The sequence below is a fragment of the Piliocolobus tephrosceles genome, chromosome 4 (genome assembly GCF_002776525.5).
Source record: "Piliocolobus tephrosceles isolate RC106 chromosome 4, ASM277652v3, whole genome shotgun sequence".
Lineage (NCBI taxonomy): Eukaryota > Metazoa > Chordata > Mammalia > Primates > Cercopithecidae > Piliocolobus > Piliocolobus tephrosceles.
Window position 1 is genome coordinate 150,816,610 of NC_045437.1, and position 23,415 is coordinate 150,840,024.

The following is a 23,415-nucleotide window of genomic DNA, read 5'->3' on the forward strand; positions in this document are numbered from 1 at the left end:
TCACCAGGGAGGGTCCAGCTTTTGATGTGCCCTGGGCAGAATGAATCGTTTCTTCCTCACTGTTAGTGAAATAAATCATGAGAAAACATCCTCAAAAGGCTGAAGTGCTTGTATAAATGTCGGCATTTCTATCATGCTGAATTATCATTGTAGTAATAATAGATAAACTGACTCTAGAACAGAAGGTCCGTGACTCTGGGCTGTGTTGCTTTGGAGCTGGCCGAGTGGCAGCTGCTCCGCTAGGAACTCATACCAGCTTTGATAAGTGGCCATTCCAGGCATGGTATGACAGGATTCTGAGCCATAGTTTTGTATCCAGAAAACCCAGAGGAAGGACAACCAAATAATAGGCAGTGAATTCTTATATTGTAAAATCAGAGCATGTGGGGAAGGAAGGAAGGAATGTGCTTATGTCAGCAAAACACGCAGCCCCGAGTCTCCCTAGTTAGCTGGGCTGTGGCTCAACCATTTATTCCTGTTGATAAGAACAGTTTGGGGCAGAAAAATGTCCATGGCCTGGGGCCATATGGCAGGGCAGACTTCATGCTTACTTCACAACCTGGTTTACCATGTCTGTGGTACCAGAGGCCCATTCGTTTTGTTGGCACAGATACCTCAGATTGCCTTTTTATTCACACTGGAGCATTATTTCAGGAACATTCTTTTCTGATCAAATTCATACTCATCAATGCAACAGTTATTCATTGAGCACCTAACCGTGTGCTCAGCACCATCCTAGTCCCTGGAGCTACAAGCGTGGACAGACAGACAAAACCCGTGGTCTCATGGAGATTCCATCCAAATGTGTATGAACGATCTTTCAAGTGGCAACAACAGGCTAGGCCACCACAAAACACTAGCAGAGTCAAATACCAATCCTCACACTTGATTTCCCTGTCGGAGTCCTCTCCTAGTTCAGAGAGGCAATGACGCGGTTGGGAAGGGGCCCTGTGGAATCTGGAGGAGAAAAATGGGTAGCAGCCACTGTTGTTGGGCTTCAGCTTCCTGAATTTTCCTCATGATTGATAGAGTGGGATTAGCATGTGGGCAAGATGCAGCCTTTGTGGCAACAAAGATATATTCAAGGGAGACTGTAGCGGGTACATGTAGAAACAGGATCCAGTGACCTTTCTGAGGAAAGCGAGTCGTCTTGTTCTAGGTACTAATAAACTGTGGGTAATGAGATCCCCTATAGAGTAAAAGAGAGAATCTGGACTTGGGGATTTGGTGCTTAAATGATAGCCTAGACCAGTGCTGCTGAATGGAACTTTATGTAATGATAGAAATGTTCTGCACTATCTGATACATAGCCACTAGCCAGTAGCACAGGCTTAGGTGAAGCCTTTGGGAGAGTGATTTTCTTGTATATTTTATCATGAATGTCTTCAGATACAGTCAACCTGAGATGCAAGAGAAAGGTACTTTTGTCATTCCCCTCCCCAGCACTCTTACAGCAACCCCCCTCCCAACAGCAGGACTCTTTTTCTAGTCCCTAGCTTCTAATTTAAAATCAGCTTAAAAAATCTGCCTTCACTGTCCCCATTGGGATTGGACATCAACAGGAAGCATGGCACCGTTTAGTGGTGCTGATGACGCCAGATTCTTTGTGTTAACAGCTTGTACATTAGGAGTAAGCTTTATGACTCATTACAATATTAGAATTTTCCAGGACATGTTTGGCATAAGCAATAGCTAGGTGTCATTTCCGCTGATTCCCACGCAGGTGCTCATCAATCATGTTAGATGAATTAGGAGTTCTCAAATTTAACAGTATTAAAAAATTGGTTTTTACAAACTTTTCTTAGTCAAAAAGGCCGTTATTGCTTTTTCCATGGGTTTTTAATTTGTTTTTGAATAGTCACCAAAAGAAAGGGTCTTAAGAAGAGCTTTCCTTTCCCTGATGGCTATGCTGTACTAAGCAGTGGCTCTGTTGCAGATGGACAATGCGCAGGACCTGCTTTCCTTTGGTGGTCTTCAAGTGGTGATCAATGGGCTGAACAGCACAGAGCCCCTCGTGAAGGAATATGCTGCGTTTGTGCTGGGGGCTGCCTTTTCCAGGTGAGCAGTGTAATGGACATCCCATTGGCCAGAATTGCTTGGCCTGATCTGCTTGGAAGAAGGGTACACTTGAATGTGCCTGTTTCTACTGACATTTCAGTGTAATCTCAATGAAACTAGAGTAAAATTTGATTCTGCCCTTATTCCAAGTGGATAGGAATTTTTACCCATGTTGTCACCATCTGTTACTCTCTGTTCCCCTATCTTATGTATATGGACATTTAATAACACATCTTAGGTCACGTTCTCTGTTTTATTCAAAGCTCATAAAAAGTTAGATCAACTATAAATAGTAGAGAGGGAGGGGGATAAACCAGAGTAGATAGAGTAGATCTTTTGGCAGTAAAGCTACATCTAGTGATGATAAATGATGAGCCTGAACAAGGGGGTGCTTTCAGGAAGGAATGTGTCTTGCGCTAGTTGTCTGGAACCCATGTACATGCAGTTCGGTTATCGCACTCTCTAGGTTGGGAATTGTTGAGAATTTCAGTTAGTCTGGCTTGTGATGGAGGACTGATAAGGCAAGAGGAGTGGGGAGGTAGCATCTCAAAAGAGTAGATGCCAAAAGATATGTAGGTACCACATCATTCTACACCGCCTGCAAAGGTCAAGATGTCTGCATGCTGCAACTGGCTGTTGGAGCTATTGTTCCTCCCAGTTTTGAAAATCAGCTCTTAGGACCATTTGTGCCTTTAAAACAGGAACAAATATTCCGATTCTTGCTGCAAGGGCATGGGTGGAGGCTATTAGATGCTTAGATGCAGGTCACGATGTTACAGGAGAAAAGCTATTCTGAACATATTTACCATTGTAGGCTTTGTTTCTAAAAGATTTCCTTTGTGCTTTATCTGTGCTTGTTTTTTAAATCAGAATCTCAGTCTGATGCTCTCTCACTCTGACAGAAATTCAGCATATTTTCTTAGTAAGTTGAAGGGCAGAGCTGGGAAAGCTGGAGGAGTTGTTCCATGAGGAGAGGCACTGCCGGACTTTGTTTCTCTTATCACCACTCTGCCTGGATCTTCAAGCTCGGGCCCCTGTGTTGGTGGTGTTGACAGTCAAAGCTCTGGCCTCCAGGGCAACTCCACCTCGCTTGGTCTCACCTCCCAGACTCAGAGTCTCCCAGGAAGCCCAGGGAAATCTCCTCCTATGCAGCCACTGGAAAGATGGAAAATCTGCATATTTAATGTTAGTAGCTGCAGTTTCAGTCATGAGGAAGTCCAGGAAATCCAGGGTCTTAGCCTTATAAGACTTTAGAGGCTTGAGAACTTACTAAAGCTCACTTTTTACTTCTCAGGCCAGAAAAGAACTAAATCCAACATTATTAACCTCTCTCCAGACCCTTTTTGGAAATCTTTGCCTTATTCCCGAGTACTTTTATTCTACCTTTAATATTAACAAATTATCCTATACGTCCCTTGCCATTGCTTCTGGAAATACATTTCTTGAGGGGAAACTGTGTCGCATTTTCATGTCACATCCTAGTTAAAGGGGACTAATTAAGTGACTTGAGAAACATGCGTTGAGCCTGCTTTGCAGACCCGTAACTCACCAAGGGACTGTGCCAATGTGTGATGTTATTAAGACTTTTCTGTGATTGTATTAGCTTAAGACCATGTTAACATTTATGCAGCATCAACTAAAATTTAAATAGAGATAAATATAAAATATTGCAATTTAGTGTTTTGGTGGCAAGCAAACTGCTGTATTCAGAATGTTCTAGCTGGGTTTTTGATGGCTCACTGGAGGGCTGTTACCGTGACAGCAAGGTATGGAGCCAGAGCTTTTGGAAGCCAACAGCAGGCTCCCAAACACCATGGAAATGTCAATGTTTTCTGCAAAGCGGAACCTGATGCAAGGTAAGGATATTTCTATACGGAGAGGTAGGTTTCAGTACTCTAGTCTCATATTCATCATTTACTCTTCATGTCTTAAGTATTGGCTCTGCATCTCTCTAACCGCTTCTAGTATACAGGTGTATATACACCTGCCACACATGTGCACAAACACACAACACGGTGATGGGATGAGCTTGCTGTTTATCAAGAGGGTGTTCAGGGGGTAGTGAGCACTCTGGAATCATGGAGTCCCAGCACTGGGGACAGTATCTGGAAGATACTCTTTCTAGTTTTCTGCTGATGGGCAAGAATACTGCTCAGTCAGTCCAGATGTTTGGGTATTTAGGAGGATTAGGCAGACCACTGGACCTACAGTCAATCTAGTTTCAAGTTTAGTTTCTGCCATTTCCTATGCCCATGGGCAACCTTTCTAAGCCTCACCTTTTTCTTTTGTTAACAGGGAACATTAATAGGTGTTCTCTGCATTTCATAAAGTTGAGTGAGTGTCAAATAATATACAATGACTTGTGAAAATGGTTGTAAAGCACCTGTCAATGACAAGGTGGTATCAACATCATCCCCCTCATCAGCATGTGTCCTTTATACTATGAGTTTCTGCTATAGAAATTCTTATTTCTTTTCTTTCTACAATAAAAACTTTTATCCTCCTCATTTTCTCTTCTGTTAAGATGCTTATATTCTACCATGTATCTCTTGGTGCTAATCTTTTTTTTTTTTTTTTTTTTGAGGCAAGGTCTCATTCTTTCGCTCAGGCTGGAGTACAGTGGCCCGATCTCGGCTCACTGCAACCTCCGCCTCCTGGGCTCAGGTGATCCTTCCACCTCAGCCACCTCTGTAGCTGGGACTACAGGTATGTGGCACCACACCTGGCTAATTTTTATAATTTTTGTAGAGACAAGGTTTCACCATGTTGTCCAGGCGAGTCTCAAACTCCTGGGCTCAAGCAATCTGTCTGTGTTGGCCTCCCAAAGTACTGGGCTTACAGGCATGAGCCACTGTGTCCGGTCTCTTATTGCTAATCTGCTGCTTCATTGAGGGTATTTATTTGCCTGCTTGGGTTAATTGCTTGATAAGGTTTCCATATACATTTGTGTGGATGAAGAGATCTATTTCCTGGTGTTAAACATGAAGCAATTATTCCGAGATCAAGAAGAGAGAGTTCATGTAAATGTAACTGACATGACTCCTAAATGTTACATGGTCACTGAAATAAAGTTTATTTAAATATTACTCACATTTATATATGGGTCACACACGTTCATTTTCCTCTGTTTGTTGCACACATATAAGGCGGTCAAGCTCTTACATAATAAAGTACGCAGGGGTAGGGGTGCTGGTGCTTTTAGCAGCTTCATCTTTTCATGGTTTTTCTTTTGTCTCAAACCTGCTTTCTCCTTCTTCAAGTAAAGTACTTTCATTGGCCTTTCTGTGACCTGATTTAATCTCATGGTGGCACTTGTGTGTGTCTGTCTGCAGTCTGACCTACCAGGAGTCTCTGGAGTTCCAGACAAGTCATTTGTGTTTCTGTATAAGGGGAGTCTCGAAAAGGCTTAGTGAAATTTAGAGGCCAGGCAGCCTTCTGTAATCTGGTTTTGGTTTTTAGCAAACTGGCCGCCTGCTTTTGTTTTCCTCTTAGCTGCCTATATATCTCTTTTACCTTGTAGCTGTCAGGAATTAAACTATCAAGTAACTAGTATGCCTGCCTCATGTAACACTGGCTTTACTGTTCTCATGCCCCTGCCTCAGTCACCTTTGGAGTCCTATATCCTTCTTTAATAGCCCATATTCTCATCTGCACATGTATGAATTATCATGCAATTACATGGGCTTATAAGCATTCATGTTTGTAGGACTTTTGAACTTTCCACAGTTTGCAGGATGTCATGGAACTGAACCCAGCACAAAAAAGGATGTACATGTGCCATTGGTCATAGTGAGATTATGTAGTCTTACAATGGATCCCCAGAACAGGATTCTGTTCTTCCCCCTTTATCCTTAGCATCTTCCTTGGAACCTCCTTGGCAGATTTTGGGTTATATATATCCCTTTATAAAATGAATGTGTTCCCCTCCCCCAGCCTTGTCTCCTCTCATCTCATGCTTTGTTGACTCTCTTAATTTCCTCAGTTGTACTCTTCCTGCTGAGCATTTACCAATTAATTTTAACTATTTGGACCTGGGTGCGATGGCTTACGCCCATAATCCCAGCACTTTGGGAGGCCGAGGCAGGTGGATTGCTTGAGCCAGGGTTCAAGACCAACCTGGGCAACATGGTGAAACCTCGTCTCTACAAAAAATACAAAAATTAGCTGGGCATGGTAACGTGTGCCTGTGGTCCCAGCTATTCTGCTCGGGAGGCTGAGGTGGGAGGATTGCTTGAACTTGGAAAGTCAAGGCTGCAGTGAGCCATGATCATACCATTGTACTTCAACCTAGGTGACCAAGTGGGGCCCTGTCGGAAAAAAAAAAAAAAAGAGTAGACAGAAAGGAATACAAATGAATGCACATGAGCATTAAATTAATGTACTTGAAACTACTATTCCTACAATCTGGTTTCTGTCCGTACCATCCCTGAAATTTTTCAAGAGTACTTTGTCATCATTGGCATCTTTGTGGTAGTCAAAATGTTGGCTGCTGCTTTCCTTAGGGAACTTTACCTCTTGGCTGCCATGTCATTATAGTCCTTTGGTTTGGGGATGACTGTAATTAATCACTCATTCCCCTTTTCCTTTTTTGGCAACGTCATCATCTTAACTATCTTCTGTTAATAATTGTAGCTATTCACAAAGATTCCTCCAGCCTTGTCCTCCTTCTCTCTTTTCATTTACTCCCATAATTGGTCCTATCTATTCCTGTGATTTCAAATCCAACGTCACTGTGGATGACTCCAGTGTCTACATTTAAGTCCAGCCTTTTTCCTGTGGTCTTCTCCTACATTTCTACCACACTGTCTCATCGCATCTCAAACTCAAGAAAGTGGAACTCATTATTGTCTCACAAACTAGATTTTTCCTCCTACATTCTCTTTTTATCTGTTCTTGGCATTGTGATTATTGTAGTTCTCCAAGCTTGAAACTTTTGAGTGATATTTGAGTCTACTTCCTGTTTCACTTTCTCATTAACTTGGTGAACAAGTCCTGTGAATTTTAATTTCTACTATTGTTGTCTACTAGACAGTCATTCCCCATTTTTCTGGTTTTTAAGGTTTTTAGAGACAGGGTCTCATTGTGTTGCCCAGGCTGGAGTGCAGGGGCTCTTCACAGGTGTGAACATAGAGTACTTCAACTCAAACTCCTGGGCTCAAGCAGTCTTCTTGCCCCAGCTTTCTGAGTGGCTGGGATTACAGGTGTGTGTCAGTGTGCCTGGCCTCCCCCTTTTTCATCTACTAAGGAACCTCGATAATGTGAGGGCAGCAATATGTTCAGGCAAAAGGTTCCCTTCTCCAGTTCTAGGAAATGAACCATGGATGGTCTAAAGCAAGCCTGGAAATCCCATTCTCTATGAATGTGTGTTAGTTTAGAGATGGCCATGTGACCCAGTTCTGACCAATGAGACGTAAAGCGATATTTGCTTGGAAGCCTCTGGGAAGGATTTTGTCCTTACAATAAGATAGTAAGGAGACCCCACCCACTTCTTCCTGCCTTAACTGCAGCTGTCTTGGAGCTGCAGCAGCTGCCTTGGACCAGTGAGGTAAGAAGCACACGAACAAAAAGCCAACATGCTGAGGAGGATAATAGAGGGGAAAGACAGGAGGAGGAAACTGGGTTATTTATGATGTAGTTTAGCCACTTTCATGATTTTGGAACCATCTACTTCCAGATTTTTCTTATGAGAGGTAATGAAATGTCTTTGTTTTTTAAAATCAATGTGAATCATGATTCCATTACTTTCAACTGAACATATATTCATATTGATATGAATTCATTTGGATATTTCCAAAATCCCTCTCAGATCTTTTAAATTAAAAAAAAAATCTTCTTGATCTTCATAGCATTCACCTCAATTTGCACTTATATATCTGGTTAGTTACCTGTTTATTGTTAATATCCCTTGTTAGATAGTACTTAGGGGATAAGATCCCTTTTTTATCTTTATCCTGCTATCTCTCTAATGTATAGCATAGGACCTAGTATTGGGTGGATGCTCAGGAAATAATTATTGAATGAATCCATGAAAAACAAAGGAATAAATTGATACCTTGGAAATGAATTGTTTTTCAGAGAACATTGGAGGCTGAGTGGACAGTGCTGTTTTTATTATTAATGATGTAATCATGGATGATTCACATACCACACCTTGACCCTTTAAAATCTAAGGCCATGGAAATGAGTGTATAGCCCCACTGGCTGAAAGCTCAGAAAATAGAAGGTTGGAGATTGGGATGAGGTCACACACTGGAGATGCCAATGTTTGAATAGAAGTTCAAATGTGACCCCTAGGACTTGTCTGACCTCTTGTCTCTAGTAGCTAATTTTTCCACACTCTTATAGCGACAGGAGTGGTGCTCAAGCCTTTTGCATCTGATAAACTGACTAGCATATTAACTGAGATTGGCCTAGGAAATTGGATAGTCATAGCTCTCTTAAGCTACATTCAAAGTCCGATTACTTTTTTCAAATGGCAAATAACAACAAATGGAAAATGACCTCTGACTCTGACCAGCTATCCTGAGTACTACAGAAACTAAGCCTTCATTCTGGGGAGGGAGGCACCACTTTGCACAATACACTTGTCCCTTTAGCATTTCGGTTGAATTTGTCTTTGTGATGATGTGCCCTGCCTTGTCCACATCCTCTATGTGGCTGCCTTCAGATTTTTTCAGTACTCTCACCTTCTTAATTTCTTCCCTACGTAACTCTCAGCACACAAAGTTCTTTGTTTTATCTTCATCTTTATTAGCATTTGTTGTTGGACCCCTAAACTGACTCTTTTTTTTTTTTTGGAGACGAAGTTTCACTCTTGTGGCCTTGGCTGGAGGGCAATGGCGCGACCTTGGCTCACTGCAACCTCTGCCTCCTGGGTCCAAGTGATTCTCTTGCCTCAGCCTCCCGAGTAGCTGGGATTACAGGCGCGTGCCACCACTCCTGGCTAATTTTGTATTTTTAATAGAGATGGGGTTTCTTCATGTTTGTCAGGCTGGTCTTGAACTCCCGACCTCAAGTGATCCACCCGCCTTGGCCTCCCAAAGTGCTGGGAAAACTGACTCTTTAAAACATCTGCTTCTCTGTTGTAAGCCAGTTCTTTCATCTATTTCCCCAACAAAATTGAAGGCTTCTTGAGCATGGGAACTGGTACTCAAATCTGTAGTGCTCACAGCACCTTATAGTGGGTAAGTTTCATGTGGCTGCTTTGAACATAAATGGTCTAACACAAAAATTGAAGTCACCAAAAATTGGTGGGAGAAAGCAAGCCACCAAGAGCAAGGAGTCTTTAAATTTTTTCTATGCTTCGATTTTGTTTGATTTTTCTTCCAGTGAGTATGTATTATTTTTGTAATTAAAATTTAAATAGTGAGTGATGAAACAAAGCAAAACAGCACTAGGAGACTTCTCAATCAATCACATGGCATGTTTCCCAAGAAATTCTCTTAGTTCAAATACCTGAAGATATTGTATTAAATATTTAAACATTTCTTTAAATGCTTAATTCAACCAATAAACTGTAGAGCCACTGCTATATGTAACTGCAGGGGAATTTAATAATGTCATATTCTTTATGTGGCAGCCCTGTAAGAAAGTGAGAGAAATTCTAAAGCAAATGTAATGGAAAGCTCAAATCCTAAGAGATACAAAACACTGAAACTGACAGCTGACCTGGGAACATTTGCTATTCCCTAGTGGCTGTGAGCTCTTGGTTTCAACAGGAATCATAATTTAGGGGACAAGAGACAAAGCTTAGGGGCCATGAAATAATTAGAAAAGTGAAAATCTTCCACTCAAAAGGAATTATTAGGGCAACTTGGCTTTGAGTGAAAGGGAGAAATATGCCCGCGGATCTTCAGTCTGTTTCCTAAGGAAACTGAGTCTGACATGCCTTCTGAAAACAGTATAACCCCACATAGGAAGCAATCTTGGTAGAAAATCTAATCTGAATTTGAATATACTTCTAGATCTGACTTCCAATTTAAGGGAAATATTGTGGACAGGTGAAACGTTCAATGATACAATAGACTTGCAATCAGCAAAGACCAGACTGTGGAAAACTGTAGAGTGGGCAAACTACTGGATTTTTCACAAAATAAGATACAAGAGAAAAAAATAAAGAGATGGGATGAAACCATAAATTAAAAGATATTTAAGGTGAATATCAACCAATTATAGTTACAATATGTGTATTTTTTGTTTTATTTTTTGAGACAGGATCTTGCTGTATCACTGAAGCCTAGAGTGCGGTCGTGCAAATACGGCTCACTGCAGACTCAGTCTCCTGCCTCAGCCTCCTATCTAGCTGAGACTACAGGCATATGCTCCATGCCTGACTAGTTTTTATTTTTTATTGTTTTGTAGAGACAGGTTCTTACTTTGTTGCCCAGGTTGATCTCAAACTCCTGGGCTTGAGTGATCCTCCCACCTTGGCCTTCCAAAGTGTTTGTATTACAGGTGTGAGCCACCATGCCAGAGCTCTATGATATATTTAGATCTTGACCAAATCAACAATCTGCAAAAAAAGAAAAAAGAAAAAATCATGAGATAATTGGGAACTTTTAAACAATTACTTGATATTTGGTAATATTAAGGATAATATTAAATTTTTGGTGTGAAGATGGTATTGTTTTGTTTTTGTAAAAAAGAGCGTTTTTAGAGAAGAAGCATGCTGAAAAATTTATGGGTAAAAGACAGGATGTCAGGCCAGGCACAGTGGCTTGTGCCCGTAATCCCAGCACTTTGGTCTCCCATCCAAGTACTAACCAGGCCCAACCTTGCTTAGCTCCAAGATCAGATGAGATCAGGCACGTTCAGGGTAGCATAGTGATAGATAATCAAAGCACTTTGGGAGGCCAAAGTGGGAGGATCACTTGAGCCCAGGAGTTCAAGACCAGCCTGGGCAACATAAGGAGACCCCATCTCTACAAAGAAATATTTTAATTTAGCTGGGTCTGGTGGTGTGTTTCTGTGGTCACAGCTACTCAGAAGGCTGAGGTGGGAGGACTGCCTGAGCATGGGAGGTTGAGGCTGCAGTGAGCCATGATCAGGCCATCGCACTCTAGCCTGGGTAACAGAGTGAGACCCCATCTCAGAAAACAACAATAACAACCAAAGATAGGATGTCTCCATTGTGCTTTATTTTTTGATCTGAGGAGGTGGGTAGGTGGCTGAGTCGGGGTATAGATAAAATAGTACTAGCTATGACTTCATAATTTTGAAAGCTGAGTGCAGAGTCCATGGAGATTATTATACCATTCTCTGTATTTTAGTATATACATGAAGATTTCCATGAGAAACATTTTTTTAAAACATAGTTTGAAATTGACAGAATTTCCAGGTTACTGGTAGATACAGAAACAAATCCTCTTTGGAGGAACTTACATCCAGGCTTCAGAGCATCCCCACAAACAAAAATCTTCCAACGATCATGAGCTCACAACCAAAATATCACAAAGCACATGAAAAATAAGGCACTATGAGTTAAAGACAGCAGAGACAAATAATCAGAGTTTTAAAACTATAGCTAGATGGGGTGCAGTGGCTCACACTTGTAATCACAGCACTTTGGGAGGCTGAGGCAGGAAGATCACTTAAAGCCAAGAGCTTGAGACCAGCCTGGGTGACAAAGCGAGAATATGTCTCTATTAATAGTTTTTAAAAATAAATACAAATTTAAAAAATTATAGGTAGTAAAATTCACAGAAAACAAAATACAAAGTAATTATTTTAATATGCTTAAATAAGATTTCATCAAAAATATGGGCAAAAAACAATAGGCTATCAAAAGTGACAATGGACAGATTTGAAAATGATGAAAAATTAACTTCTTTTAAATTGAAATAATTTTTTTTTCCTTGGCAGATAAAATTATATGTATTTATTTTGTAAAACATGTATATAAAATATATATACATTCTGGAATGACTAATCTTGCTCACAGTTATCATTTTTGTGGTGAGAGCACTTAACATCCCTCCCTCAGCATTTTTTAGGAATACAGTGTATTGTTATTAACTGCAGTCACCATGCTATATGATAGATCTCTTGGACTTGATCCTCCTGCCCATCTGAAATTTTGTATCCTTTGACCAACATCTCAATACTCCCCTGCCCCAGCAACCACCCCAGCCCTTGGTAACTACCATTCTACTCTACTTTTATGAGGTAAATTATTTTAGATTCCACATATGTGCGAGATTATGCAGTACTTATCTTTCTATGCCTGGCTTATGTCACTTAACATAATGTCCTCTAGCTTTATTTGTGTTGTCACAAATGGCAGTTTTTCTTTATTTTTTTCTGGCTGAATAATATTCCATTGTTTATGTATATCACATTTTCTTCATTCATCCGTTAATGAACAGTTAGGCTGATTCACAAAATAGAACTTCTTGAAGTTGAAAATCTAATTGCAGTTAGGAATTCAGTAGACAAGGTAAATAGCTGGTCAGACACAGCTGAAGAGTAATTAAGTAAACTAGAGTATAGAATTGAAGAAATTACCTAAAGTGCAGCATAGACTGAAAAATAAAAAAGAGGTTAAGAGATGTGAAGATTTGAATATAAAGGTCTCACATGAATTTCAGAAGAATAAAGAGAATATGTATGAGATAGGCCATATTTAAAGAGGTTTGGCTGATACTTTTCTAAACCTCTTTAAATTGATGAAAGACGTGAATTCTGATTCAGGAAATCCACTGAATCCCATGCACAATGATTCAGAAGATAATCCATTTCTGGTAACATAGTGAAACCACAGAAAGATTGGGTTATAAAAACAGAGGCCAGGTACAATGACTCAATCACACCTGTAATCTCAGCACTTCCTGAGGCTGAGGTGGAAGGATCGCTTGAGGCCAGGAACTCAAGACCAGCCTGGGAAACATAACAGAAGAAATATCAAACGGGGACCTCAGCAACTGTTCCTTCAAAGGGGGCAAAGTTGATTTGATTCATTTGTGGAGCAATTTGTGCCCTAGGACATTGTTGAAAACAATAGAGCTCTTTATGTTTCAGGGATTAACCTTCTGTTTTGCAAATATTTTCCCAAATGTGTATTTCTCTTCATCCCTATTTATGATACTTTTCTATATGGAAGTTTAAAATATTTATTTAGAAGAAATGGATACTTATTATTTTATGGTTTCTGCTTTTTATGAGATACTTAGTAAAGCCTTTTCTGCAATAAGTATTTTTTCTTCATATTATTTCAAAAATATGAAATATTTCAAAGAAGAGTCCAGAAAATCTTATGCTCACTACCCAGATTTAATAAACTAAAATTTGTTATATTTGCTTCAGATTTTTTAAAGAAATAAGATATTAGATATCATTGATGACCCTTTCATGATCCTTTGTATTTCCCTTTGTTCTCCCCCAGAGGTAACCACTGTTCTGAATTTGGTGTGCATCATATCTTTTTTGTTTTTTTTGAGGCGGTTCTCACTTTTGTTACCCAGGCTGGAATGCAGTGGCACAATCTCTGTTCACTGCAGCCCGACTTCCTGGGTTCAAGCAGTCCTCTTGCCCCAGTCCCCCAGGTAGCTGGGACTACAGGTGAGTGCCACCACACCTGGGTAATTTTTATATTTGTTGTAGAGACAGGGTTTCACCATGTTGCCCAGGCTCGTCTCAAACTCCTGAGCTCAAGTAATGGGCCTGCCTTAGCCTACTAAAGTCCTAGGATTACAGCCATGAGCCATCACTCCTGGCCTATTTATATCTATTCTTTATAGTTTGTCATATATATCTGTCTTCACTGTATCCCCCCTCCTGCATACACACACACACACAAACTGTTTTAGTAGTTGTCTATGTTGTTACATGTAGCTCTTGTGTACATTTTCTGCTTAGCATCCCACTATTTGAAAACCTTTGTTAAGGAACATTTAGATTGATGCCAATCAATCTAAAAAAAATCTAAAAAAATCAATTTTTTGCTATTACACACAATGTTGGTTACATATGCAAGTATGTCCCTAGGATATATGCATTAAAGTAGAATTGCTAGGTCAGATGCACACTTTCAGTACCACTAGATAATGCCAAATTGTTTTCCAAAGTGGTTGCTAGTGGAAATAAACCACTGTGTTTCAAAAAACTCATACTGTGTTTGAGGGTTCCTATTTCTCCATATCCTTGTCAATGTTTCGTATTAAGAGTTTCTATTTTTTGCCAATTTGTGGGTATGGTATAGTATGTCATTCTTCTTTTGAATTTACTCTTTCCTGACTACTATATAAATTGAGTATTCCCCCCCGCCCCGACAAACACACAATTGGAATTATACTATACAGATTTTTTGGTTTGGATTACATATGTTTTTGTGTTTTCAATACAACCATCTTTTTAAATTGCCTCTTAATATCTTTTGCCTGTTTTTTCCCATAGAGTCTTTTGTTTATTTTTTAGTTGGCATTTATATATATTGGGTACTTATATATTTTATATGTATTTTCATGAATTATATATAGTCTGAATACTGTCTTTTTTCAATTATATGCATAGCAAATATAATCTTGTGTGTGGCCGGTCATTTCACATTGCTTATGTTGCATTTGTTACAGACATTTTAAAGTATTTTTAGAAAGTCAGAATTATCCATCTTTTTCTTGAAGTTTATGCTCTGTGTGTTTTAAGAAGTCTTTCCTTGAGGTGTAGAGATATTTGCCTATATTAACTTCTGAGAGTATAAAGTTTTGATGGGTTTTTATTTTAATATTTATTTTTATGTATGCTGTGAGATATAGATTTAATTTTAGTTTGTATCATGTGGCCAACTAGTTGTTCTGGCATTATGTACTGAAGAGTGTATCTTCTCCCCAGTGAAATATAATGGTTTCTCTACTATACACTGAATTATCTTATTTGTATTGGTTTGTATTCTGCTCCATTGTTCTCTTTTTCTATCCTGGCACCAATCTCATATTATTTTAATTACTGTAGCTTTATATGTTTTGACATCAAGTAGAACAAAACCTTCATCCTTATTCATATTTAAAATTGCCTTGGATCAGGGATGCAAGGATGGTTCAACATGTGCAAATCAATAAACATGATATGTCACATTAACAGAATCAAGAACAAAAACCATATGAGCATTTCAACGGATGCTGAAAAAGCAGTCAGTGAAATTTAACATCCCTTTGTGATAAAGATACAAACTGGCTATAGAAGGAACATGCCTCATAATAATAAAGGCCATGTATGACAGAGCCATAGCTAACATTGTACTGAACAGGGCAAAATGGAAAACTTTTCCTGCAAGATCAGGAAGAAGACAAAGATGCCTACTTACATCACTTTTATTCAACAGAATACTGAAAGTCCTGGCCAGAGCAATTAGGCAAGAGAGAAAAATAAAGGCCACCCAAATTGGAAAGGAAGAAACAGTTTAGACAATGTGAACTTTTTTCTTTTTCTGAGACTCACTCTGTCACCCAGGCTGGAGTGCTGTGGTGCAATCATGGTGCACTACAGTCTTGACCTGCTGGGCTCAAGCAATCTTCCCACCTTAGCCTTCCAAACAACGTGATCTTCTACTTAGAAAAACCTAAAGACTCCACCAAAAAAAACTGTTAGAACTGATAAATGATTTCAGTAAAGTGGCAGTATATAAAATCAACATACAGTAACCAGTAGCATTTATTCTTTATTATTATTTTAGAGACAGGGTCTCTATTGCCCATGCTGGAGTGCAATGGCGCAGTCATAGCTCCCTATATAACCTCAGGGCTGAAACAATCCTCCTGCCTCTGCCTCAGTAGCTAGGACTGCAGGTGTGCTCTACCATGCCTGGCTAATATTTTCATTTTTTTACACAGATAGGGTCTCACTATGTTGCCCAGAATGGTCTTGAACTCCTTGAGGATTGCTCGAGGTCAAGAGTTTAAGACCATCCTGGGCAACGTGCCTTGGCCTCCCAAAGCTTTGAGATTACAGGCTTGGCCATCGTTTCCAGCCAATAGCCTTTCTATATGCTGACAGTGAACAATCTGGAAAAGAAGAAAGCACTTCCATTTATAGCAGCTACGAAGAATACCTAGGAATCAATTTAACAAAAGAAGTGAAAGATCTATAAAAGGAAAACTGTAAAACACTGATGGAAAAACTTGAATTGGATATGATATAGTGTGGATATTTGTCCCCTCCAAATCTCACATTGAAAGGTAGTCCTCGGCCGGGCCAGTGGCTCACGCCTGTAATCCCAGCATTTTGGGAGGCCAAGGTGGGCATTTCACCTGAGGCAAGGAGTTTGAGACCAGCCTGGCCAACATAGTGAAACCCCATCTCCACTGAAAATACAAAAATTAGCTGGGCGTGATGGCAGGCGCCTGTAATCCGAGCTACTCTGGAGGCTGAGGCAGGAGAATCACTTGAACCGGGGAGGCAGAGGTTGCAGTGAGCTGAGATCGTGCCATTGCACTCCAGCCTGGGCAACAAGAGCAAAACTCTGTCTCAAAAACAAACAAACAAACAAAAAAACGGTAATCCTCTGCATCCTACTTTATTCATGAGGGAAAAACAAAAAAGAAAGATAATTCCCAGTATTAGAGGTAGGGCCTGGTGGGAGATAATTCGATCATAGGGGGCAGATCCCTTGTGAATGGTTTAGCACCACTTCCTTGGTGATAAGTGAGTTCTCCCTCAGTTAGTTCACATGAGATCTGGTTGTTTAAAAGTCTGGGACTGCTCCCTTCTCCCACTGTCACCGTGTGAGACACTTGTTCCTGCTTTGCCTTATATCATGATTATAAACTTCCTGAGGCCCTTACCAGAATCAGATGCCAACACCATGCTTTCTGTACAGCTTGGAGTACCATGAGCCAAAATAAAACCTCTTTTCTTTATAAATTACCCAGCCTCAGCTGAGCACGGTGACTCACGCTTATAATCCCAGCACTTTGGGAGGCTGATGCAGGCAGATGACTTGAACCTGAGAGTTTGAGACCAGTGTGGGCAACATGGCAAAACCCCATCTCTACAGAAAATACAAAAATTTGCCACGTGTGGTGGTGCATGCCTGTGGTCCCAGCTACTCAGGAGGATCACTGGAGCCTGGGGAGATTGAAGCCACAGTGAGCTGTGATCACACCACTACCCTCCAGTCTGAGTAACAGAGTTAGACCCTGCCTCAAAATAAATAGATAAATAAGTAAAAATTACCCAGCCTCAGATATTTCTTTATAGCAGCATAAAAACAGTTTAATACAGGACACATAAAAAAATGGAAAGTTTCCATGCTCATGGATAGGACTAATTAATATTGGTAAAATGATAATACTACCCAAAGCAGTTTACAGATTCAGTGCAATCCCTATCAAAATACCAATGAAATTCTTCAGAGCAATAAAAGCAACAATTCTAAAATTTACATGGAACTACAAAAGACCCCAAATAGCCAAAGCAATCCTCAGCAGAAAGAACAAAGCTGGAAGTGTCACACTACCTCACCTCAAAATATAGTACAAAGTTGGCCGGGCACAGTGGCTTATGCTTGTAATCCCAGCAGTTTGGGAGGCCAAGGCGGGCGGATCATTTGAGGTCAGGAGTTCAAGACCAGTCTGGCCAACATGGTAAAACCCCATCTCTGCTAAAAATACAAAAATTAGCCAGGCGTGGTGGTGCACGCCTGTAGTCCCAGCTATTTGGGAGGCTGAGGTGGGAGAATTGCTTGAACCCTGGAGGTGGAGATTGTCATGCACCAAGATCATGCCACTGCACTCCAGTCTAGGCGACAGAGCACTCTGTTTCAAAGAAAACAAACAAGCACCTGCAAAGCTGTAGTGACCATATCAGCATGGCATTGGCAAAAAAAAAAAAAAAAAAAAAAAAAAAAAACGACACAAAGACCAGTGGAACAGAACCCAGAACCCAGATGTAAATCCACATGTTTACAGCCAACCCATTTTTAACAAAGGCACCAAGAACATCCAATGGACAAAAGACAGTCTCTTCAGTAAATGGTGCTGTAAAAACAGGATAACCATATGCAGAAGAATGAAACTGGACCTCTATCCCTCACTGTATGCAAAAAAAAAAAAAAAAAAAAAAAAAAAAAAAAATCAATGAGTTAGAGACTTAGTTCTAAGACCTGAAATTATGAAACTACTAGAATAAATATTGAGGGCCAGGTGCGGCGGCTCACACCTGTAATTCCAGTTTTTGGGGAACCCAAGACAGGAGGATCGCTTGAGGCCAGGAGTTTGATACCAGCCTGGGCAACAGAGTGAGACTCCTTCTCTATAAAAAATGAAACTAGCTGGGCACAGTGGTGCATTCCTGTAGTCTCAGCTACTCAGGAAGCTGAGGCAGGAGGATTCCTTGAGCCCTGGAGTTCAAGGTTATAGTGAGTTGTGATCGTGCTGCTGTACTCCAGCTGTGGTGACAGAGCAAGATAATTGTCTCAAAATAAAAGATTGGGGAAAGGCTCCAGGACGTTGTTCTGGGCAAAGATTTTTTTATGTAAGACCTCAAAAGCACAGGCAACCAAAGCAAAAATAGACAAAAGAGATTACATCAAGCTAAAAATCTTCTGCACAGGCTGGCATGGTGGCTCACACCTGTAATCCCAGCACTTTGGGAGGTCAACGTGGCGGATCACAAGGTCAAGAGATCAAGACCATCCTGGCCAACATGGTGAAACCCCATCTCTACTGAAAATACAAAAATTAGCTGGGTGTGGTGGCGCATGCCTGTAGTTCCAGCTACTCAGGAGGCTGAGGCAGAAGAATTGCTTGAACCCGGGAGGTAGAGATCGCAGTGAGCTGAGACTGCATCATTGCACTCCAGCCTGGTGACAAAGTGAGACTGTCTCAAAAAAAAAAAAAAACAAACTTCTGCACAGCAAAGAAAACAACCAACAAAGTGGAGAGACAACCCACAGAATGGAATAAAATGTTTGCAAACTATCCATCTGACAAAGGTTTAATAAACAAAATATAAGGGGCTCAAGCAACTCAATAGCAAAAGAAATCTGATTGAAAATGAGCAAAAGATCTGAACAGACATTTCTCAAAAGAAGACATACGCGTGGCCAATAGGTATATGAAAAGATGCTCAGCTTCACTACTCATCAGATAAATGCAAATTAAAATCACAATGAGCTCTCACTCCAGTTTAAATGGCTTTTATCAGAGAGACAGGGAGTAATGGATGCTGGTGAGGATGTAGAGAAAGGGGAACCTTTGTACACTGTTGGTAGGAATGCAAAGTAGTACAGCCACTATGGAAAACTGTATGAAGTTTCCTCAAAAAACTAAAATTAGCGCTACCATATAATCCAGCAATTCTGCTGGGTGTGTGTCCAAAAGAAAGGAAATAAATATATCAAAGAAATCACTGTATATATTCATATTTATTGCAGCACTATTCACAATATCTGAAATATGGAATCAACAAAAATGCCCATCAGTGGATTAATGGATAAAGAAAATGTGGCACATATACACAATAAAAGAAATCCTTTAATATGCAGCAACATGGGTGGAATTGGAGGTCATTATGTTAAGTGAAATAAGCCAAGTACAGAAAGACAAATATTACATGTTCTCACTTACATATAGTAGATAAAAATGTGGATCTCATAAAGAGAGAGTAGATTGGTGGTAACCAGAGGCTAGGAAAAGTACGGGAAAGAGGAGATGAAGAGAGGTTGGTTAATATGTACAAATATACAGTTTGATAGAAACAGCCCCATTGTTTGCTAGATCAGTAGGGTGACTATAGTTTACAATAATCTATTGTATAATACATTTCAAAATAACTGGAATGTAATTTGAATATTTTTAGCATAAAGAAAGGACAAGACGGGGTGTGGTAGCTCACACCTGTAATCCCAGCACTTTGGGAGGCCAAGGTGGGTAGATCACCTGAGGTCAGGAGTTTGAGACCAGCCTGACGAACATGGAGAAACCCTGTCTCTACTAAAAATTCAAAATTAGCTGGGCGTGGTGGTGCATGCCTGTAATCCCAGCTATTCGGGAGGCTGAGGCAGAATTGCTTGAACCTGGGAGGCGGAGGTTGTGGTGAGCCAAGATCGTGCCATTGCACTCCAGCCTGGGCAACAGGAGCAAAACTCTGTCTCCAAAAAAGAAAAAAAAAAGGGCAAATATTTAAGATTATAGATATCCCAATTATACTGATTTGATATTTACAAATCATATGAATGTATTAAATATCACACGTATCTCACGCATGCCTGTGCCTGTGTTCATTACAGCACTGTTCACAACAGCAAAGACATGGAATCAACCCAAATGCCCATCAGTGATAGACTGGATAAAGAAAATGTGGTACATATGCAGCTGTAAAAAGGAACAAGATCATGTCCTTTGCAGAACACGAATGGAGCTCGAAGCCATTATCCTCAGCAAACTAATGCAAAAGCAGAAAACCAAACACCACATATTCTCACTTATAAGTGGGAGCTGAACAATGAGAACACATGGACACAGGGAGAGGAACAACACACACTGGGTGGTGGGCTGGGAGGCAAGAGGTGGGAGAGCATCAGGATAAATAGCTAATGCATGCAGGGCTTAATACCTAGGTGATGGGTTGATAGGTGCAGCAAACCACCATGGCACATGTTTACCTTTGTAACAAACTTGCATGTCCTGTACATGTATCCCGAAAATTAAATTTATTAAAAAGTTACATGTATCCCCAAAATATGTACATCTAATATTTATTAACTTAAATATTGCCTTGGATATTTTTGGCCCTTTACTCTTCCGTATGGATTTTAGGCATGCTCTGTGAGGCTCAACAAAACACTGGATATTTAAGCTAGAATGCAGTAAACGTATAGATTAATTTATGAGAATTAACATATTTATAAAATGTGTTTCTGTCCATGAACATGATATATCTTTCCAGTTAGATGGTCTCACATCTTTTAATAAAACATCATAATTTTTTCCATATAGGTAGTGAATCTCTTTTGTTATGCCTAATTACCTTATAGTATTTGTTATTGTAAAGAGGTTAATTTTCAAGTTTTTATTTTATAATTGTTTGTTGCTGGTATATGACTTTATAGCCAACAAATTTGCTGAAGTCTTATTAGTTCTAATAGTTTATGTACATTTTTTTCTTGGATGTTATTTGTAGATAATCATATCATTTCAATATAAAAATAATTTTCCGTCTTTATCCTCCATTTCTCTTTCTTATTGCAATGTCTAGCACCTTTAATACAGTATTTATTGAAATACTAATAGGCATCCTTTTCCTTTTCCTGTCTTTAAAGGGAGTGATTCTAATATTTTACCACTAAATATGATATCTTCCGTAGGTTGATGAATTTATTTATATATTATCTAGTAGTGAATCATCCTTACATTTCTGAAATAAATGTTTCTGGTCATTGTATTAGTTATCTATTGCTGTGTAACAAATTATCACAAACTTAGTGGCTTAAAACAATGCACACTTAATGTATTACACTTTCTGTAGGTCAGGAGTCGAAGTGTGACTTTGTTGGGTCCTCTGCATTGCTGTAGTCCAAGGTGTCAGCTGGAGCTAGGGTCTAATATGGCGCTTGACTGGGAAGCATTTCCTTTTAAACTGGTGTGGTTGTTGGCAGAGTTCAGTTCTTTACAGGTTGTCAGATTAGATGCCTTAGTTTCTTGCTGGCGGGAGGCTGCCCTCAGTTCCTTGCCACATGGCTATCTCCATAAGCAGCTCACAACATGGCAGCCTGCTTCTTCAGAGTCAGCAAGGGAGAATGTTTCTCAGTAAAACAGATGTTACTGTCTTATGTAGTGTAATCACATACACAGTCGTATATATCCTATCACCTTTGCCTTATTACATTGGTTGGAAGCATGCCATATTCCTACATTCAATGGGAGGTAATTACACGAGGATGCATCTGGCTTTGGCCTAGACATCACATTTCTGGAAGTGACAGAAAATGGCATAATAGGATAGATACTTATTTTTTCCCATGTAAACAGCATCTTCAGTTCAGCAGCCTCAGGTTGGCGTGGCAGGTCTATTGTGGGTAGACTCTTGGGTCTTGAGTTCCTTCGAGTCACACTAGGATGCTATCTCTAAGGAATAGCCTTTTCCTCATCATCCCAGATGGCAAGATCTGCATTCCAGGGAGCAGGGTGGAAGGAGCGACATAGAAGAGGAGGTAAAGGGCACTTAAAAATCTCTTAAGGAGGATCCCAGAAGCTGTCAAATGATGCTTCTGCTTATAATCTGTTGGCTAGAACGTAGTGCCTTGGCCATACCTCCCTGCAAGGGAGGCTGAGAAATGTAGTCTTTATACTTTATTTGCCCAGCAAAAATTCTGCTACTGTGGAAGAATGGGAGAACAGATTGTGGGGGACCACTAACAGCTTCCACATCAGCTAGCTTTCAGTTACAAAAGAAAAAGTCCCTCTTTTCTCTTGCCTCTGGAATAGTTTAGCATAAGATTATTTATTTATATTTTAAAAATTATTTTCTAAATTTTTTTTCAATAGTTTTTTGGGAACAGGTGGTGTTTGGTTGCCTGGATAAGTTCTTTAGTGGTGATTTCTGAGATTTTGGTGCACCTGTCACCAAAGTAGTGTACACTATACCCAGTGTGTGTAGTCTTTTATCCCTCACCCCTTCCCACCCGTCCCCCTGAGTCCCCAAAGTCCATTATATAATTCTTAGGCCTTTGTGTCCTTGTGGCTTAGCTCCCAAGGATTATTTATTTTTTTGATGTTTGAAAAGATAACCTGAAAAATTACCAATGACTGTATTTCTTATATGTAGAAGAGCATAGCATACCAAGAGAGGACTGGACTCACCTGCACCAGGTATGCTGTGGATATGAGAAAGGCTGGCTGTGGAAAAGGAGCCTCCTAGGGGCCGGAGCTTTACATATACTGTCTTATTTAATCCTCACAACAACTGTCAGAGTGAGGGGTAGGATTTTGGCTTTACAGAGGAGAGTCCTCGCCCAAGAGCACGCAGTTAACTTATGGGATGGTTACACTTCAAACCTAAAGCATCGATGTTAAAGCCCATGTTCTTTCTGTAGTTTGAAGAGCTAGCAGACTCTCTCAGAAAGGGCCATCTCTCTGAAGGTCTTGAGTGGGATTCCTAGTCTTTCTTCATCACTCACACAAGCTTTTGACTTGGATATCTGGAGGATATAGGTAATGATGGGGAGAGGGAGCAGGTGGGATTTGTGGCAAGGTCTCCCTCATTCAGCCTAGCACCCACAGTCGAGTAGTGATTGCGATGGGACTCAGTACATCCGTTCTGCACCTTGCTTTCCTTCCATGATCTACGTGTGCATTAGAAGGTGTGCGGTGGGCACTGACTGGAGTGAGCCTCATCAGGAGTCCAGTACCTACAGGCTTCTGCCCA

General features: G+C 40.3%; 1 protein-coding gene across 1 annotated transcript in view; it reads left to right on the forward strand.

The window, feature by feature from the left end:
• SIL1 (SIL1 nucleotide exchange factor) overlaps nt 1-23,415 on the forward strand; it is a 237,537-nt gene that overhangs the window by 169,635 nt on the left and 44,487 nt on the right. The window contains exon 7 of the mRNA XM_023195311.2: nt 1,937-2,058. Coding sequence (XP_023051079.1) covers nt 1,937-2,058 — 122 coding nt within the window. The remainder of the gene's footprint in view (nt 1-1,936; nt 2,059-23,415) is intronic.